The sequence below is a fragment of the Cupressus sempervirens genome, chromosome 3 (genome assembly GCF_028749045.1).
Source record: "Cupressus sempervirens isolate cs-2001-9-10 chromosome 3, ASM2874904v1, whole genome shotgun sequence".
In the NCBI taxonomy this organism is placed as follows: domain Eukaryota; kingdom Viridiplantae; phylum Streptophyta; class Pinopsida; order Cupressales; family Cupressaceae; genus Cupressus; species Cupressus sempervirens.
Genome location: NC_143120.1, coordinates 213,076,707 through 213,098,494, shown reverse-complemented (window position 1 = coordinate 213,098,494; position 21,788 = coordinate 213,076,707). Strand labels below are relative to the sequence as shown.

General features: G+C 34.7%; 1 protein-coding gene across 1 annotated transcript in view; it reads right to left on the bottom strand.

Annotated features, from left to right (window-relative positions):
* Positions 1-21,788, bottom strand: part of LOC149565575 (uncharacterized) — a 60,301-nt gene that overhangs the window by 20,611 nt on the left and 17,902 nt on the right. The window contains exon 2 of the mRNA XM_089819094.1: positions 14,089-14,258. Coding sequence (XP_089675220.1) covers positions 14,089-14,258 — 170 coding nt within the window. The remainder of the gene's footprint in view (positions 1-14,088; positions 14,259-21,788) is intronic.

The window sequence follows — 21,788 nt, the reverse complement described above, 5'->3', positions numbered from 1 at the left end:
GATTTGAATCCTACAATCATAACCCAAGTAACATATACATATAAATACATATATATGTATATATTTTCAAGTTTCAACTAATATGATTCGATGACACACTGCATATTCATATAATATATGTTATAGTATACAAAAGCATTAGTGTTTGGAAGAAGAAACATGGCAGGTCTACCTGAAGCAATATAACACTATGTCCAAGAGCAGGCTGAAACCAAAACCCTCTTGGCCTCAGTTGGCAGTCAACATGGACATCCACCCAAGTGGCCTACTTAGTGGGGTGTCTGTACAAGCTTTCCCTATCCATGACTGATCCCCCTAAAGACAAGAACCGTCATTGCAGGGTCAGAGAGAAGATTGTGATGGTCGATGCAACACAAATCATCAGGTGGCCGGGATCGAGGGTAAGGCACCAATCATATCAGATGGTGGGGACCCTACTATCCTTGTAAAAGGGGTTTCTTGTTTGTTCTAAGCCCAAGAGCAGATTGATATAAAATTTCTCTTGGCCCTTGGAGCCATTTATATGGTCATATGTAGGGCGGCTCAATTGGATAACCGTCTTATTACTCCCCTCTTACACCCCTATTCCTTCATACTAGATGGATTTCACACAGTTCTATCCTCAAACAGATGCACTTTTCATTTCATTATATGAATGCACATACATAAGAGATAAAAATGTATAAACTGTTAGAATATTGTAATGTCTCTTTAATAGTCATCTTAGTTAGTCTTTAGCTTATTAGATAGTCTCTATATTTGTCTTAGTTCACAATTGTTTCTTTTTGAAACATCGCCTTTGTAAATCTATATATGGAGATTTCATCTCCTTTGTTTAATACAACTACAACAAAATGGACTTACCATAACATGGTATCAAAGCGAGTCAATGGGATTTCATAAAATTTGGTGGATTTTTTTAAGAAAAATCGAGCTTCTTTTGATATAGATTTTTTCTAGAAATTTGTTTTCCGATTTTTTGAAATAAAAATGTAAGAGATATTTTATGAAATTTATGGTTTTTCTTTGAAGATTTTTGCTGAAAATGAAAAACCTAGTTGAGGGTTTTGATTATGCAATTTCTTGATTTGGGCAAAAGTCATTTGTTTTCCGAAGGTTGCATGTATTTGTATGTGAGTTGCATGTTCTTGCATGTTGCTTGCATGTGCACTTTGTTATTTGCATGTGTTGTTTTAGCATGCGAAGTTTTGTGTTTTGCCGCATGAGGGTTTCTTTCTTGGGTTTTCATAACTTTTTCCCTCAAAAAAAATTTTTGGATTTTTTACAATTATTTCCCTTTAAAAAATTCTCATGGATTTTCATAATTTTTCCCTTAAAAAACTTTTCTAATGGATTTTCATAAATTTTTCCCTCAAAACAATTTGACTATATAATTCGCAAAGTTGCATGGGATTCCTTTCTAGGTTTAAAATTTTTGAAGATCAGGTGGGTTTATAATTTTTTCCTCGAAAATTGTTAGTGAAATTGGATCTGTTGTTCTATAACTTGTAATAGCACCTATGGATAATTTATGTGTTTTCCAAGTTACTATACGAATGAATATATACGTAATATAAAGAGGTATGCCTCTTGAAGAGACATGTCTCTTTAATATATTAACTTACATTAGTTATAGTTATAACACAATTAATATACCCTCAATATATAATGATTATATAATAAGATATATTAAGAGTGATATATATATATATATATATATCACTCTTAATATAAGTTAATTATTCCATATATAATATTTGTCATATATTATATATCTCATATATAAAATATAATTTATCCTTCAGAATTATAACATTAACACTCCCTCTTAATGAAGAAGGATAAAACACATAGATATTACACCATAGGTAATATTTCAAAAATAATACATATAGGAAATCTTTGATCAGAAGATTTCCAATATATGATATCATATAAGTATTGGCCTATCAGAATATCAACATATGATATTCACCAATTACTATTTGATATCATATTAGGTAACATGAGCATTGGCCTATTAGAATATCTATAATATGATATTCACCAAGCTCTCAAAAGTAATGGCCTATCAAAAACATCAATTGAATGATGATCACTAAGTACTCAGTGTGGTATTGGCCTATCAGAATATCAAGGCAAGATATTCACCAAGTACCGAAAATATATCTATACAAGCAACTTGTAGATAATCAAATTAATGATTTCAAACACCTGGTTGTTGATTTATAAGATAAAGCCTTTACATGAAACAATTTCACAAAATGAAAAATTGAATCATGTTACAAGTTATTGTAAGGACATCACTTCACAACAACTTCTCCTAATACAAGGGATAATCATTTAGAAGTCATCACTTCCTCACAATGTACACAGGGGACAGGCTCATACATGTATGACATCAAAAGTTCACATGAAGTCTCCACGAATACTGTCATGTGGTGTTGTCACAACATTCACCATAAAAACATGTAAGAGAATAAGGTTTCTCCCTCTTAGTTTGATATAAACTTTTCTAACCTCTTAGCACAAGGTTCTCTCCGATTAAGTGTCAAACTTCCTCTAAATCTGTTATCATCCTTCTAACCTCTTGGTAGCAGGTCATGTCATGCTTCCCTAGTTCAATGGGTATCTTGATAGCATAAGGCCTTACAGCCTACATACATGACACTTCACCCCATGAATTATAGTCCTTTTGCTATTATAGTTTCTGACTAGTGTTGATTCCATCAACAAGGTCTACTACTTTTGAACCAAGATCATAAAAAGTTTGATTTAAGCATTTTTTTTTCTGCTCCCTCTCTTTCTCCAAGGTTGTCTCTAATGAACTGTCAGACTTCCTCTCATAATGTCAATCATCAAGGATATTCACTTCAAGAGACTCAAATTATCCAACCTAATTGTCAGATGATTTAATGAATCCTAAATCACAGCTTCTTTGAAGCTACTATAATAAGATTGAGTCTGCACAATATTTGGTAGCATGACTAATGTTCCAATCATCTTCCCAACTTCCTTGATACAAATTTCTCCAAATCGAAAATGCCTTCATAAAAGTATTTGTCAACCAATGGGAATGGTACATTGATTCAAATTCCCCACACAATGTAATATTCCCACTTATATTGTCAAACAATTTTGCATAAGATCATGAATCACAATCTCTTTTCCATTCTTCCTTTTTTTTACTTTATTACAAAGAATCATCCCTGAAGATCAAGAAAAGAATAAGAGCATAATAAAGAAAATAGATCTTATATTACATGCATGTATATAATTAAAAGATAGACTACAACAAAAAAAATAATAGTATTTAAGATATAATAACCAAGAAAATTCTTATCTCAAAATGCTCATTAACATCCTTCTAATGCAATTTACTTCTTTCTTCTTTGAGTGTTAGTCTTCTTCCAAAAATCCTTTTTCTTCTTTATTATTTCCCAATGTCAAATTCGGCAATGGTATAATTAATCCCCTTTTAATGGGGCTCGATGCTTTTACGTCGCATCACCCTCAATCGCCTTATTTCCACATATATATTTGGCTCCATTCTACCATTGCCTGTTTCTGGTGGGTCCATTTATTTTTCTTTCTTTTGATGGAAGAACATCCCTACACATCCTGATGGTGTCTCTTCTTTGATATCTCCCCTCTAAGTGCTAATGTTCCAATCTTCTTTCATATCTACGCATCCTTGATACGAGTTTGCTAAAATGAAGGTCCATATCTGAAAATGTCTTCTTAGATTGTTTGAGAGACATTTCCTCCTTTGAATCAGCTCCTCACTAAGGATGGTTCAAGTGGGAATCAAATATTGTTTATTATTTCTCCCCCACAATATAAAATTCCCCCTTTTATATCATCAAACAATTTTGTATCGCATTAAATATGGCACACTTTTGACCACCTTACAAGCAGATTGAAGTAATAATTTTCGTGGATCATGCAATAGTCATAAATCTCTCAAAATTCGATAATCCATGCGGAGATCCTTAGTAAGTCTTAATAGATCACCAAATCATATTGGTACAACCCATGCCTTACACTTAGTAGACTCTTTTAAATCATCGAGATAAGATGAATACTTTTATAATGGTTGCAACAATCTATGGAGCAATAATAATCAACTGGATCAGCTATGTCAACCAATATTGAATAACAACTTAAGATAGTGTCTAATACTTTAGATAATATGGAGATTACTGATTATAAAACTAAGTTATATTTCTGGTCCATGGTGCTCAGAGTATATTTATTAACTACCAAATAGGCCTAGTTCAATTATGAACGGTTTACCAAACCGATCGGATTAACGTTGAAAATTATGCTTAAGAGTCCAGAAGTCTTAATCCAGAAGGCACAATGATTAAACATATGGTTTCATAAGCTCGATGTTTTCCAAAAGCACTGTTCGAAGTACCTTTGACCACTGAGTCATCTCAAGTGTGTATTGAAGTCTGTCTCTTATTGGGACCTGCCTGGGCGTGTACCCAATACCAAGGATCTTCAGTCTTGTTCCACGGAAAATATTGTTCCAAATTAATTTATTTCTGTTGTCTCAACAAAAACGTGCCAACAAAGCATCAGGTTTTGTCTTTTAGTCATGAACAAATAGCCATCTCCAGATGTCATGTTGAATTTACAATATTCTATTAACCACAGGCTTCCTTCCCAATCATAAACACATAGATATCGTATCCTCGGAACATTTGGCACATTGATCTGCATTCCTTTAGTTGAAGGGAATTGATGCTATCGTCTAAAGAAATTCATGAAATAGCTATTGCAAACAATTAAACAACATATTGGTATTCCAGGGGCTGGGCTCCTGAAAAACCACAATAGCAATGCAAGCTTCGAATCCTTAAATATTTTTGTGTCACTGGTCCATACTTTTCAGGTATTATTCATGTCATACGCTGCCACTAGAATTTTCCATCGACAATTTCATTATAGTGCAACATCCTCAAATACTTATGGCAACATCTTAAATAATATATAGTTTCTTTTTTTTTTTACTACGTGTACGCATTTGGCCTTGGTTCACCTCATTTAATAACACAAGGATATGAACAAGGATCTAATCCTATTCTTAATTGGGGTTCCTTAGTTATTTTTCTTCCAAGTAATCCATGTCGAGGACTTTCTTTTATCAAATAGTTGATTGAAGAAGCCATGCTACGTTATTCTCCTCTGTCGACTGTTATTCCCAATCTCCCATACTTGTCATGCTGGCAGTTAATTTCTAAGCCCATGCGATAGCAATGTTGAGTCCTTGTTATTATTACTATGTCCTTATTTTAATGGGGTCGTATCTTTGGCCAAGCCATGCAGTATTACTTTGGAAATATCCCTTCACTTTGTGTTTACAATTTGATATCTAATGAAATGAAACACATTCTTTAGGCCCCATGTGTACATTTCCTCTCTAACATCCTTGTGCAACATCTCTACAAACTCTGCCAAGTCGATAAAAAACAGGTTCAAACATGCCTCACTGACAACCAACTATTTTCATTTATCAACAGGGATTGGGATTGAGATTCTTTATTGTCTTTGCTAACTTAGACTTCAATTTGATGATGTCTTTGCACAAACTCAACTCATCCCAAATTATTCTCTTCAATCAAGGATATTGGGTCCGGTGGTCTTAACATCTAGCTTGACCATGTGCCATGATTAATTCACGACCAAAGGGACCAATAGTTATGTTGTCACCACCACACGTCTTTTGCACCACATGTTATTAGCTTTGTCGCAAGTTCGGAATGAAATCTTCTTGCCAAACAATGGACAGTTGAAATGATTCAATTTGTATCTCATTCTATGCTACTTAATATCTATAGACTTCAATGTTACACACAGGTATACTAATCTCAATATTGGTCTATATGAAACTTTAGCACTTTTTATACAAAAATCCAGGTGCAAATAAGATCAACTTATTTTTTTCCCTTGATTCGAACCTGCTCTGATACCATGTTAGTGAAATAGAATTTGTTGTTCTATAACTTGTAATAGCACCTATGGATATTTTATGTGTTTTCCAAGTTACTATACGAATGAATATATATGTGATATAAAGAGGTATGCCTCTTGAAGAGACATGTCTCTTTAATATATTAACTTACATTGGTTATAACACAATTAATATACCCTCAATATATAATGATTATATAATAAGATATATTAAGAGCGATATATATATATATATATATATATATATATATCTCACTCTTAATATAAGTTAATTATTTCATATATAATATTTGTCATATATTATATATCTCATATATATAATATAATTTATCCTTCAGAATTATAACATTAACAAAAATATTTGTTGAGTTTTACCATTTTTCCTCAAAAACAAAGTTTTGTATTATGTTATTCATGTCTCCGATTTTGCTTGGTCTTGTTTGTCTTTTCACCTCAAAAATTGTGTTGGGTTTTCATCAATTTTTCTCCTAAAAAGTTGTGCCTTTTTGCAGTCCGTTTTGGGGAATCATGTTCATTTGCGAAGTTTAGAGGATTTGTCAACTTCTCAAAATCATGCTAGTTGTTCTCATTACTTGTCTCTATCTCTAGGGAAGAGCAGCTCCCTTATAGGTTTGTGATGATTTCTGCTCATATGTTTTGTTGATTCCAGAAGGGTTAGTGGCAGATTCATCTTAATGGTAGAGTTAGTGATTAGCTCTTGTCTCTTGTTGCAAAGCATTCTGAAGAAGGGAACACCCTTCTCTTTTCTTTTATGGATGGATTTTGGCATCTTGTTGCAGCAGCAAAATATTTTGAACAATTTGTGACCAAAAAGACAGCAATTAGAAAATGACCATTAAGGTAGAGCATTTGAATATTGTAATGTTTCTTTAATGATCATCTTAGTTAGTCTTTCGATCATTAGATAGTTTCTATTTTCGACTTTAGTTCACGATTGTTTCTTTTAGAAACATCATCTTTGTAAATCTATATAAGGAGCTTTCATCTCCTCTGTTTAATACAACTACAACATCAATTAACCATTACATAAACTCAATATATACCAGAAGACAGTGATGAGATTATGAGATGTTGAGAAGAACAGATTTGAAAAGAGTATCAGACCATTGCCTTTAGGACGGATCTGAATATAAATTAGTTGATGTATTTTCTGTTAAGTGGATAGTGATTCAATCTGCAATCTCTTTGCTTCCTTTATCAGAATACTTCTTTGATGTTTTAATTATTTTCCTTATCAAAATGGTCTTGCTTGGTTGACTGATAATTGTATGAATGATTGACAGAATGAATGAATTCTTTTGATTGTATGATTTGAGATATTGGCGAGTGACGATTAAGATATTGTTGATTAGATGATAGATGAGTGATGGTGTAAAGTTTGCTGGTATTAAATATTAGTGAATTGAATATATGCCAATTTGATAGACTGATTTTCTGATTGATTGTTTGCTTGATTTGATAATTGGTTTTGTGAATTCATGACTAATGACTGGTACAAGATCCTTCGATACTTGAAATGAATCTTACTCTATGTTCTATTGGTAAAAGGGTCAACATCTTTCATATGAATGAAGTCTCCACTTTTCATTGTTGCTTTTGAGAATAATATATTATTCCCAAAATTATCGCTCTTAGATATTCTCCTCAAATGAAGCCTTCTCATCTTTATATCTTCCAATGTGGGGGAGAGTCTCACGTCTTAATCATGACTGTCCTTTGCAATGATCATAACCTTTCACAATTACCAACCTTTGGAAGAGTCACCACCTTTCACAATTACCACCCTTTGGAAGAGTTGCAACCTTTCATTATTACCACCTTTTGGAAGAATCTCCATAACTACCACCCTCTAGAAGATCATTAACACTTCATAACTTCTTCCTTTTGAAGGACTCACTTACATTATTTTCTTTTCCATTATTTTTTCTTGATTTATACATTCAAACTATATCTTCCCTTTGTACCATAGTAACATGGAGATCCGTCCCCACTCTTTTCACCCCACGTCCCAGAGACTTGGACGCACCGAGGACTTGGGGACTCCATCCCCCCGTCCCCAATGGTGCCACCAGATTCCACCACCTCCGTTGAGGATGAGGGATGTACCGATGTTGACTATTTGTCGATTCGACTATTTATGTTCAATGTTCAATGTTCCAATTCCATCCAATGTTCAAGTATTTACTCTTTTACATCTTTACATCTTATATTGCAATACATCTTTTGATAACTAGCAATTTAATGTACCATATATATATATATATATATATATATATATATATATAAAAACCCCCTCCTATCCCCCTCCACCATCCCCCCACCGTCCCCAAATTAAGGCACCTTTGTCCCCTCGTCCCAGAAACTTGTTCCCCCGTTCCGTCATTCCCCTATCCCCCAGGGTGGTGTAACTATGCTTTATACATCTCCTTTAAGTCTGCATATACTTTCCTTCTCAATTTGCATCAGCATCTTATTATATCCCTACATACACAGCTTTTTAACATCTGCATATTCTTCTTTCATATTTGCATATAAACTCTTCATACAATTATGCTTTCAACCTTTCTTCAATGATCTTCCCTTTTATCTTCTCATTCACAGATCTACAAATGTAAATCTGAAATAAACTCCTACTCCTCTCAAAGATAGATAGATAGATAAAATTTTAACGTCCACGAGGCTAAAAATAGCCTATGGGACAGCAAGACAACTCAAGCAGACTTAAGTAACAATGTTCGTTGCTTGTGTAGGATGATGATGAGTCCACCCAATTGCTCAATGTACTCTTCGTTGAATAGGTTATGCCAAGAACTGTCACATATAGTGTCCGCAAATTTATCTCTACTACTCTTGTAGGCTTCAGATTCTAAAATAAAGTGCTGTTCAGTTTCCACTTTCCTAGAATTGCAGAATCTGCAAATTCTTTCTTCCCAAGCCTCCTTTGGCCTCTTCCAACGTCCAGTCTCACAACGAAGTTGGTGAGAGTTGGTTCTCACCTGAGCAATAAGAATTTTAGCCCTCCAAGAAATGTTGGCTCCTATGTATGCTTTTTGGAGTTGATCACAAGCGGGGTTGAACTCATTTATATAATATAATTTCTTCCTTCCAATCTCGCTTCTCCAATTTCTCTTGTAGAATTTCTCCATGACAAAGACCTTTATTTCTTTATTATTTGTGGGGCACATATTGAATTGAATATTCCATTTACTCATCCATTTGATGTTTTGTTGCATCCATGTCCTTTTTCGCTGACATAGTGTGTCACTAAAGACCACTTTAGGCCATCTATCCTCTTCCATTTTTTCGATTCTTTTTAGATAACTTAGAAGGCGAACTATAGCAAGTGCCTCAATAGGAGCAGCCCCCATTTCACTTAGCATGATATCATATGGAACAGTGCTTTTGATTTTAAACTTGCTTGTGATCAAGCGCTTTTGGATTCCTTCGATTTGTTTCCATTGTGCTATAGTAGTGTTGCTGGCCCATAATTCACACCCATAAAGAACAACTGGCAGCACAAGAAGACCGAACAAGGTTTGAATAGTTTTCCAGTCCCACAACTCTGCTTCACGGCACCTATTCTGAAGAGCATAAAAAGCCTTCCACCCACCTAATATCCTTTTATACCTGCAGCTAGACCAGCTTAGTTTTTTGTTGAAATTGATGCCAAGGTATTTATACTCCGCAACTTCTTCAAGAACAGTTCCATTGTAATAAAATTCATGTTGGTGTTGTTTTTTATTATTAGAGAAAATCATAACCTTAGTCTTGCTGATATTGACCTGCATCCCCACCATTCCGCAAAAGCGCTCAAGAGAAGATAGATGATCTTGCAAACCATAGGCAGATTTGGCAATTAAAATGAGATCGTCCGCATATAGGAGCAGCTTTATAACAAATTCACCTAGCTGAATGCCTTCACCCTTTTGCATGTTTAACCACTCTTCCAGTTTGTCAATATATAAACCAAACAAAGTAGGAGATAAAGGGCAGCCCTGTTTGACCCCAATATCGCTCCTAAAACATTCTGAAATGCCATCTGAAGTTCTGATTTTAACTTTCACCTCTTCGTACATCTTATGAACAGCAACTCTGAGATGCATAGGAATCCCCAATTCTTCCATCCTAAACCAAAGCTTGTCTCTCGGGACGGTGTCAAAAGCCTTTTTAAAGTCGACAAAGCAACAAAATACCTCTTCCTTTTTCTCCCATTCTTTTTCAATAATGTGTCTCAAAGTGACATAGTGATCCACTGTCGAGTGCTTTGGCCTAAAACCAGCTTGCCTTTTAGCACGTTTATGGTTTTCTTCTGCCCATTTGCTGATCCTAGTTTCTATCATGCTGCCAAAAAGGTTAGCAAAGAGGGGATTGATCATTATAGTCCTATAGTTGGAGGGATTGTTGACATCACCACTCTTAAAAAGTGGTATTGCAAGGCTGATTGTCCAATCTTTTGAAAACCCTTCTTGGCGAATTTTGTTGAAAATTTCAATGATGTGCGGTGCAAGAGTTTTCATACCCCACTTCAGATATTCTGCTTGGAGTGCAACAAGGTTTGTTGCTTTACCTCCACCTAACTTCTTAATCCCTGCCTCTATCTCTTGCACAGTGAAAAGATTTGTATCATCATTGACCAAAGGTGGCTGTCCCACTCCACCCTCTTGTTCATAAAGTTTCTTAGCATATTCAAACCATTGGGTGGCAGTAATATTATTATTTTCAGTTTGTTTTCTCTTTGGTTGGAGTTCTTTCCAAAAACGTTTGGGGTTATTTCTGCCCAAGAAAATTAACTCCTCTCTCCTTGTGAACATAAAATCAGTTTTTTTCTTCTTTAGGATATGTTTGTAGGCCTTAATGTCAAGATTAGTTTTATTTGACTCCCTTAGGTTTCTTCTAGCCCTCTTGCATTCCTTATCAAACCAAGCATTGGCTGGAAAACAATTAGTTTCAAATTTTCTATTTTTTGCTCTCTTGCATTTTGAAATAGCCTCATGAATCAAATTTGATAAATCATAACTGTTAACACCATGTTTATACATAGGGTGTCCCATATAAAGTTCCTCAAGAGTAGTTCTGAAAGTGTTACTGTTTTCTGAAGTTAACAAAATTCTGCCCTGAGAAGGGGGGTATTGAGGGCCTTGGGTTTTTGCTCCAATCCGCCTATCCTTTGCCCAATACAAATTTACGTACAGCGGTCTATGATCTGATTTGAGATCCCAAATGTGTTCTCCAATTGCAACTTCTTCAATATTTTCATACAAATCCTGCGAGCAAATTACATAATCTACCACACTTGCTCCGTTGTATGTGTTGCAAGTGAAAGTGCCTGACTTAGCCCATCTAGCCAAACCATTACAAATTATGAGATCAAATGTGCCACATAGAGTGATCAATTCTTCCCCAAAATGATTGCAACCTTTAGCATCTTCGGATATTCTTTCCCATTGATGATTTCTTTCTTCTGTGAGCCAAATAGGGTTATCATTTACTTTGGAGCTGAAAATACTTGCTTGCCAATTTGCTGTCCTAGCATTGAAATCTCCAACAAGAAGAACATCCCCATGCTGCGAAAAAATAGCAACATCTTTCTTTAACGCAGCATAGGGGTCATTGTGATCTAAGCCACACATTTTATAAGTTTTAGATACTTGTGGAGCAAAGTAACAAGCTGCAATCTTGATAAGAGTGTTATTTTCCACAATTTTGAGCCATATGAATTGTTTATTAGAATCAGTCTTTTCCAACTGAATGGCACGACCTTCCCTTTCTTTTACTAGAACCATTATACCTCCATAACCTTTACCATTTCCCACTACCTCATTCCACACTGCCATCTTCCAGTAGCCTTCAAACAATGGGTCTTACATCCCTCATGCTCATGTGTCTCTATGAGACAAATAATGTCTTTGCCTTCCGCAATAGGTCCTAACCCAGGCCCACGTCTCCATGGATAACCTCTGCAATTCCAACAAACTAAACTTAAGGACGCCTAGGTTAAGTTTGATTGCTATTTGTTTTGATGTGAAAGACTTGAAGTTGAGTTATTATCGCTAAGCATGATTGCTGATCTTGTGCCTTCACAACTTCACAACTTAATGTGCCTTCCCAAAAGTGGTGTACCTTACACGTTCTTAATTGCTCCATAAGTAATCTTAATCGCTGTTCTTTGTTTCTAACTAAGGTTTATCAACGAATTCTTCTCAAATTCCAACTCAATTATTCCTTATTTTGTTTTCTAATTCGTAATATCCCTTTTCGCCTAGCACGTCAATAAATAAAATAAATAAAAATGCTAGCCTATTATTTTTCCTTCCCATAGGCTAAAGCAATAAGTTAATAAAGGGGACAAGGTGATAATTAGATATATGATAAATAAGAATTTAATAATTCATTTGCCATCATTAAACAGAGCCACTTAAGTAATGACTTCTCATGTCTAGGAGAAGAACCAAGGTGGTGATTTAATTGATTTGAAGTGTCAATAAATGCCTAAATTCAAAGGCCAGAAATAGAGGAGGGAATCGAATGACTTTTGGCTGAAGATTTTTATAAAGGACCAATTAGGGTAATCATTGTATCCTAAGTCATAGAATTCAACGAGCTTCACCATGGAATTCAAATTTTGGCAAATTTTACCCTTGCCGAACTTCGTCCAAATTTTAAGATATTTAATATAATATTATTTTATTTTAAAATAACATTGCATTATTTGGTTAAATTGTCTAGCAATGTTAAACTATTTTGACAATTTGTGGATGTATTACTTGTAGAACTTCATCTGAGATTTAAAATTGCAAACTCGAATTTGAATTTGAATCTTGTAACTTCAATTATATCTATCAATTTGTTTAGGTTTCTCTTTATAAAAGTGAGTTTCAGCTTTTAAGGACGAAATCCTAGAAAAGTCTACGCTGGGATGCAATCCTAAGCAGCTGTTGAATTCTTCAATCAATCAAAGTCATTAAAGGCACCCAACTGTACAAATAGAGATTGCAACAATTACTATCTGATGTAGAAGAGCTTTAGTCTGGACTCTGGATGGCCTTCAACAATTCCATTTCTTTCTTGTTTAATTGAGCAAATAAGCCAGCGAAGTCACTGGAAATTCCAGCAATCAGTTTTTGAAGAAATTCAGCATAGAAGAAAAAAATTGCAGCTCCTGGTAATAATTTGCAGCTTGCATTTATTCACAGCCTGATCAAAAATTTAGTCCAAGGATATAACAATTTCTGTACAAAACGTAGTTTCTTCTAGACAATTTGAGTTAGAAGCTTTGGATTCACTTAATCATAATATGCATTCTTAAACTTGATCTTTTATGTGCATTAGTTTTTGGAACCACAGACTTGATGCAATCGTTTTGCCCAAGTAATCTACCCAACTGAGTATTGTGGTGGTTGTTTGAAAAATAAAAAATGAAAAAAAATTATAAGTAATTGATTTTTTAGTGATGGGGCATTACACAGGTGCCAGAACTGCCAAAATAAAACCACAAAAAAATGGTTTCAAAAGAAAAGATTTTAATTGTCGAACCAGTCTGAATAATTAAGCTTATATTGATATTATGTCAGAAGTATGGCATGCATCTGCTTCGGGAGGTAATATTAAGCACAAAATCCTTGGGAGCACAGCTTGTAGAACCAATCCATTAAAGAATATGGTTTGTAACTTGCTGTTGAAATGATGAAAGAAATCAGGACTTTCAATCCCAAGATATAATTATTCTACAGGGGTACTCAATATCTTTTAAATATGGCATGAAGAATCTCTGTATGAGAGCCAATTGTATTCCTATTTCAAGCATGCCTTTAAATTTCTTTTGGTGGTTGCTGAAGAGGAAAAGCCACCTATCATATAGAACCAGCTTTATAGGCAATGCCTAAATCAGTCTTAGGCACTCTTACTAATTTTAGAAAGTAAGAAATGTTGTACTAAACAGTAATAGATATCCAAGATGTGAAAGATTAACTCTTCCAGATTACAAATACAATTATACAACCTATCAGATGGTTTACTGAAATAATAACTAAAGAAAGATATTATTCAAGTTTCATTCCATACTCAGAAGTGATAGAAAGCATAAATTACCAATATCGCTTCTATTTCCTTCTCAGAAACTGGAGTCCGCTTTGGTTGTTCTGAAGCCTTTCCTCCAACACCAAGGTTCCTGGGAGGGGCTACAGAAAAAGATGATGTTTCTGTTGATTTGCTCTCAGTTTTAGGTGCTTCAGGAGACACCTGACGTGACAAATGTTCACCTGTAAACGTCAACAAAAAAGTTCTAAGTTTTCTCTAGCTCAACTTTTAGACACTATAATACTCTTGTGGTTGTAACTTTAATTCAAGTAATCAGCAAGATGACCTTTATACAGTAATTCTACCCAGTATTAACAATTTCAGAATGTAACTATTAGCTACACAACAGAGCCTCTCTCAAGAGAAACAAAAGACTTGATAAGTAAAATTGCAGAAAAAAGTCCCAAGCAAAAACATTGTGGAAGTTGGGTGATTTTCTATTTCACTGTGCTATCTACCAAAAAGTACTTCATGAAGAGGCATGAACTGATTAAACATATTTGGCACCGACAAAAATTTGGGTTGATGGAAAAGAAAAACTATATAGAAAAGACAGTGAGATGGGCATGGTTCATTTGAGGAAAAATATCATTTCCTGCACTGAAAATGTTTAGTTAGATTTATCGAGAGGAATTACTTGGATGATTAGCTTTAATTTCCTCAACCATTGAGTTGCCTTATGGCTTATAGGTATTAATTATTTTAGAGAATGTTATGCTAAAGTGATTAGACGCCTCCTCTAAAATAAAGTAAATAACTGCCCCAGCTAATTCTCCTACTGACTGCATCTGTATAGAAATCTAAGCTAAAAATCTTAGTAAACTAAAAACACCAGAAATATATTTTCCATCCATATCAACTCATTTTGAGGACTAGAACCAGAATATGCTTTTACTTCCCAGATCTGTCAAAATGTAGGCATATGTTATCCCTACACAATGAACTTGAAGATAAAAACTGGAAATCAGAAAATGGCAGGCACTTCTCCATAGTATATACTTATAGTTACCAATACTTTATTGACCATAAGGTTTCTTCGGTCTGAAATTTGAATCTTTCTAATTTCTTACAGACTCGGATATCTCGTACTCAAACTGGTGCTTGATCAGTTTACACTGTTGTCTGGTCTCACTCAAGACACCACCAATTGCCTATCTGCTCACTGCACCAGAATGTCCAACTCTTGGACTCGGTTGATAACTTTTTAGCTATTTCCGCATCTCTGCTGCATTCAGTTTCAACACCAATTCAGAAGAGTTTATGCATAACAATAGTGGTCCTGTTGATGTGAGTTTTGTTCCACTACAACATACAGAATCAAATACCTAGCATTCCAAGATGAAATACCAAATTTCCACCTCTTGAATAAGGATGCTCATATGTTAAAACAATGTCAATGAATTATGTGATCAAATGAGACAACCTCAAGGTTCCTTCTTATTGTGGACTTTCACTCAATTTTAATGATGTGATATGTTGGTTAACACAGAGAGACTTACATTGTTCAATCAATGGACATCAAATGCTTTAACTTCTTCCAATCAAACAAATTCAAAGGGGAAGGATTTAGAAAGCTACTCTAGACCTAAAATGCAACAAATTGTGGATGTCTTTGTGATTCCACTAGACTTTATTTAGCCATCAACATAAACCAAGCTAGCACTATCTCCTAAGGTAAATGTAAGATGTTCAAACTACCACCATTCCATTAACACCATACATTGATGCATATCAATATACAAGCAAATAATCAAAATTAAGTTCATGCTAAAAGCCATTTGACTACACAAGGAAAACTTAAAATTAGTAACTATTAGTGTGGTCTAAGTGAGTTCGCCAAAGATGACTTCCATCCAACTAATCCTACTCAACATGAAATGAAATCTATAGTGAGGAATAAAAGAAACCATGTAATACTCCAAAGCAACACAAGTCGTCCACCATAACGACCAACAATGAATCAACAATTACTTTGATAGCATTATGGCAACAATCTCAACAAGTCTTCTCTCCCTACTCTACCCCTACACTTGGCCTAATGAATCTAATCTTTAACAAATAAGGACTTGACCTTTTATAGTTGCTCAATTATAATGAAGGGCCAAGATCAATTCAAGATCAAGGGATAAGATTAAGCCATTACAAATTCTAATTAGGGTTGTCACTCTATCATCCAATTGCATGAAGGTGCCACCCCATGGACCAATAAGAAAATTACAATGCTTTTGAGAGTCAGTGAGAAAATAGGTACGCTTGACATAATATGATTGAATGTGCTTGAACACCTGTAACTAGAAATTTCTGACTAGTTGAGGACAAGTGGGCACAACCTCAACTTTCTCATCTTGTAGAGTTGACCAATTCTTTGGTGGTTGAGAAAATATCTCTTCATACTTAATATTATCAAGTCTCCAATTGTGATGGCATATTCCCAAATTATTTCATCTTTTCGAATTTTCTTAATCCTTGCTCTTGGGAATTTTCTCATTGCCATAATTTGAACTTGATCGTCCTTGTAAGCTTGATGTCTCTTTTGACACCATGATCTTCTTGAAGTAGTGAAGCTTTCATGTAGCTGGATCCATCAAAGTGAACTTGGATTCCCGGAGGAAATTCAAGTTTAGGATTAATCCTTCTCCTTGTTCTTTGATTTTTCTTGTACTCCATCTTGATCTTGACTTGAATTTGCACTATGATAATCTGAATTTGAACCTCCTTCTCATTTGAAGTCCTCGAGCTTGAGCCTGTAGCATCACCTCCTCGCATTGCTTGAGGTCTTGAACTGGACTTGTCATCATTCCCATGCTCTCCAAGCATTTCATTCTTCATAGTTACATTGCAAAACAAAAGGCGAAATGACATTAAGCTCAAAAAATTGAGTATATACGAAATGAAGGAAAGCTTGCATGCTATGAGATCAAAACTAGATTTGCTTTTGATCAACCTTTTCTTCTATATCAAAACTATTGAAGATTGTAGTTGTGATAGAGATCTTTATCTCTGATTTTATGAAATAGAAATGACACTTATAATCATCGTGATCATCTTCAGTTGAAGAGGACATTTGTAATAATATTTGATATAATATTACATAAAGAGACATGTCATGCCTCATACGAAGAAGCATGTGTATGGAAATGTGAAGAGACTTGTTTTTGGAAATTGAAAAGACATTCAGTTGTGATGTGAAGACTCTCTTTCTATATATTTGTATGATTACTTTGTGTATATGCATCACATCAAGCAAAAAGATTTGTACTTGAACATTTTCTAACAAAATTGATACTTTCTTGGTGTGGCTGGGTTTTTCCCTTTAAGTGTAAGGGTTTCCCCAAGATAAAGACGTCGTCTTTTTTAACTATTTTCTAACTTTTCATTTTGTTGTTAATCTTTGTTTTCTGGGCCACAACACTAACATGGTATCAAAGCCTAGTTAGCCTTGACTCTCTCACAAGACAAATTAAATCTTGAGGATCTTTGTAATCCTTAATAGTGTAGAAATAGTATCTCGTATATGTGTAAGTGTTCAAAGAAGAATGGATGATGATTATTGTCAATGGTGATGGTCCTATTGTGCAGTTCTTAGATATTGTTTGGGTTTTTATTATGGTAAAATAATGAATTTGTTATTAAACAGAGATCATGAATGATCTACATATACAAGATACAAGAGAATATTTCTACAACAAACAAGAGAGAAGAAATAGCAACAGTTTTGTAGAGTGAAAAAGAAAGTTCCCATAACAAACAGGAGGAGTTAATGGAAACATTACAAAAAGAGTGACCATTAGAAAAGGATGGAAGAGAGAGTAAATAGAAACTATCTAATATTGTAATACCCTCCCTTAGAGGTCAATCTATCTTCAAAACACAGAAATTTGCATGTCCTCAAAAAGCGTAAAAGGCAGCCTAGGATTGATAAGACAGGTTTGCATGTTCTACAATGTCGGTCTGTGGTAGGACGAGTCTTTGGTACCCAAGACAAGTGCCTCAAGGTGACGATACTTGAAGATCGTCATCACTCTGTTTCCAGGTGTTGTAGTTCTTTTCGTTGTATCATTGACTACCTTCTAGCATGAGACTGGTGAGATATGTCATTAAACATTTTTCAATGAAAATGAGTGAAAAAAACTCAAATGGCACAAACTTCAAGGCAGATTGACGGAAGACCCAGAAAATTTGAAGAGACATCTGGATAAGAGCTCGGGAAACCCACAAAGAATCTGCAATAGATTTTGAATCCATTGGCTTGAAAATTGCGGCACGAAAAGGTTAAAAACAATGCACCCAGAAAGAAGTGAGACTAACCTAGTTGAGATTTGCAAAAACTCACCAGGAATATGCAAAAAAAATGTCAATCCAACACAGGAATCGAGGGTTTTCAAAAAAAACCGTAGTTGGATTAAAAAAACTTGAAATATTTTGTGGAGTTTTTGAGCAAAGGGCAGATTTTAAAACAAACATAGATTTTAAACCACACAGCACAAAGAAAATTGCAATAAAAATTGGACATTAAATCCCTAGTCGAGTTTGGAGGAAAAGAAAGATGCAAATTTTGAACACACTCGAGCAAATATTTTGAAAATTTTGAACTAATTTTTTCAAAAAAGAAATTAAAAATTTTCGAAGAGGCTAGGAATTTGCTCTGATACCATATTATGGTAAAATAGAGAATGTGTTATTAAATAGAGATCATGAATGATCTATATATACAAGATACAAGAGAATGTTTCTATAACAAACAAGAGAGGCAATTGAAACATTCTTGTAGAGTGAAAAAGAAAGTTTCCATAACAAACAAGAGGAGTTAATAGAAACATTACAAAAAGAGTGACCGTTAGAAAAAGACTGACGAGAGAGTAAATAGAAACTATCTAATATTGTAATAGTTCTTACTTTGTTCGTTGAGGAAATGGTGACTTGGCATTCTATATGTTTTATGATGGCATTGTGTGTATTTTGCATTGCCTTCATTGCATTCGGCTATGTATTGAATCTGAGTTGTTTGTGATATCCTAGTTTCTCTTTTAATGCAATGTGTACTCATGTGGTGTTATGGTTTCGATGATGAGCAATGAAATATGGTTACCAAGCCTGTATTGATTGTACTCTTCTTTTTGCAATGTTTACAAGCTATTGAATATGGTTCTATTGAAGCTTTTGCAAGCAATACTACTGCTCCTAATCTGAGTATCACTATGGAATTGCAGTTTTGTTTTGCTTCACTTGTCTCAATGCATTTTTCGAAGTCGTATATGTTTCTTTAACAATGAATTATTGTTACTTTAAGTTTCCTTTTTCTATCATCGGATGACATTTGTCTTGTTACTGAATAGTGGCTTATTTGGCATCTCATGTGTTGTGTTACATTTAGCATTCTAATGGCAGATGAATCCTTGCTAGTTTTTATCTGATGATACAATGATGGTATCATTCAAGATAGATAGCAACGATATTTTGTGTGATCAACAACACAGAGTTCATATTTGTTTTCTTTTCAGGCATTCTTGGACTCCATCATCTTGGTCATTTGAAAGACGAGAACATTCCATTTTTGTCGTATTAATGTTGGCCTCATTTTGATGTAATCAGTTTTCTCTCTCCATCGGTTACAATTCTTCATCGACTTCCTTGTTTGGGCGATGATTTAATTTGACTTGAACAGAACCCACATGAAGTGAAGAAGATTTTACATCCATTCTCAATACCGATTCTTGTCGAGACACGCTTGGGGTAACCCATTTCAATTTTCAAATCACCCTCTTTGGGTTTTAGGGCATCCGTCAAACCTTAAAGAACAAGAGTAGAATCAAGGTTTCTACCTTGGGTGTTTCAGAGAAGAGTTGCTCTTCAAGTCCAGTATACCAACACAACTCCCAAGTTCTTGTGCATTCATGAATAATGTTTGACTTCATACACATATTGGAATAACATTTCCTAGCATTATGCGCTCAAGAAATTTCTCGTCTTCATAATTCCACCCATCTTATTATGTTTGTTTGGATCCTTCATTGACATTTGTTTTTCTTAGCTTGATTTCATCATTTATGGATGTTGTTGGTATTTTCTAGAATGGTAAAGGCAAGAAAGGGGTTCAATGCAATGTTTGATCGAGCTCTCAAGAGGCAGTGTTATTCTTTGAAACATTGGGGTAATGATAATCCTTATTTGGGTAACAAAAATCTTCTCATATTCTTTCATCTCTTTCTTATTGATCATCGAATTATTTTTTGTATCCTTTGGCAAATCTTATTGAGGTTGTATGTATTGTGCATTGGAGATTCCTAGAGATATGGAATCGTGTATAGAAGATCTGCGAAGAGAGTGTCGTTTCTAAGTCAACGTATTTATTATTGGGTTATACTTCTTGATGAAGCAATATAAATAAAATCATACTTATGGATGTTGTGTTGTTGACGACAATATTGAATATAGCAAGGGTTGGTCATTGGCTAAAGTTGGGACAGAGGTTTGTTTCAATTGAAATTAAACTTATTAGAATCAAAGAACTTCTCCATTGCTGGAGTGGAAGTTGCATACATATCAGTTCTTGGTAATACTATCTAATAGCCGATAAAGATTTTCCCCAACTTACCTTATTGGGAGTGTCCAAGGTGCCGGCTGGTAGCACAATGAAATAGTTGGGTTTTCAGTTGCAGTTATTTTTCCATATGACAAGGTAGTGGATCTTCTCATGAAATAATCCTGAGCACCCAAAGTTTAAAGAAGAAGATGAACCTTCTGTTGTTGAGAAGAACAATGAACTTGGAGTTTTTGCAAAGGGCGGGGCCAAATTCATTACCGCGGAAGCAAGTACAAATCTCACATTTGGTGGTTTTGCCAAACATGAATACATCAAGCATGAGTTACAAGTTGTAAGACTTTTGAAGAAAACCAGTGAATTTGTGGGTGTTGATGTTTAACACTACTAGCGAAGGCCATTGCTGGAAAAGCAAGCATTCCTTTTCTTGTTGTCAAAATTTGTTGAGGATGAAGCAATGAGATGATATTGCTTTGCATTCAAGGGGAGATGTTTCAATTTCAGAGGGAGGTTACATCAACTCCCTTATTTTAATGATCAAAGTTGTCCATGTTAAGAGGGAGTCTATTAAGAAAGATCTCAACCATTCTTACATGTTGTAAGTGTATTCTTCTCTGGGAGAAGTTTGAGGTGAAAGCCCTCATTCCACCCTTTGCGAACAAGTATAGCAGACCACATTCTACAAGTAGGCAAAGTGGAAATGCATTCTTCTTTGGGAGAAGTCTAAGGTGAAAGCCCTCATTCTATCCCCTGCAAATAGGTATGGTGGACCACCCTCTGTGAGTAGGCATGGTTGAAGTCTTGTGTGTGACTCTATGATTATAATTTTATGCGCTTATAAAGTAACTAAGGTGAATTATGTTATGTTGAGATAACATGTTTTATGTGATGTATTATTGACATCTATGGTTGCAGCTATGTGTACCTCTGTCCCAACTTTAGCCAATGACCAACCCTTGCTTGCTATATTCAATATTGTTATGGTTGCAGCTATGTGTACCTACCATACAAAAGATCTCTCTCTTGCTAAGAGGGAGTGTTGAAGATTGTTGTTGTGATAGACATCTTTATCTTTGATTTTAGAAAATAGAATTATGACAGTTATAATCGTTTTGGTCATCTTCAATTGAAGAGGACATTTGTAATAATATTTGAGATAATGTTACATAAA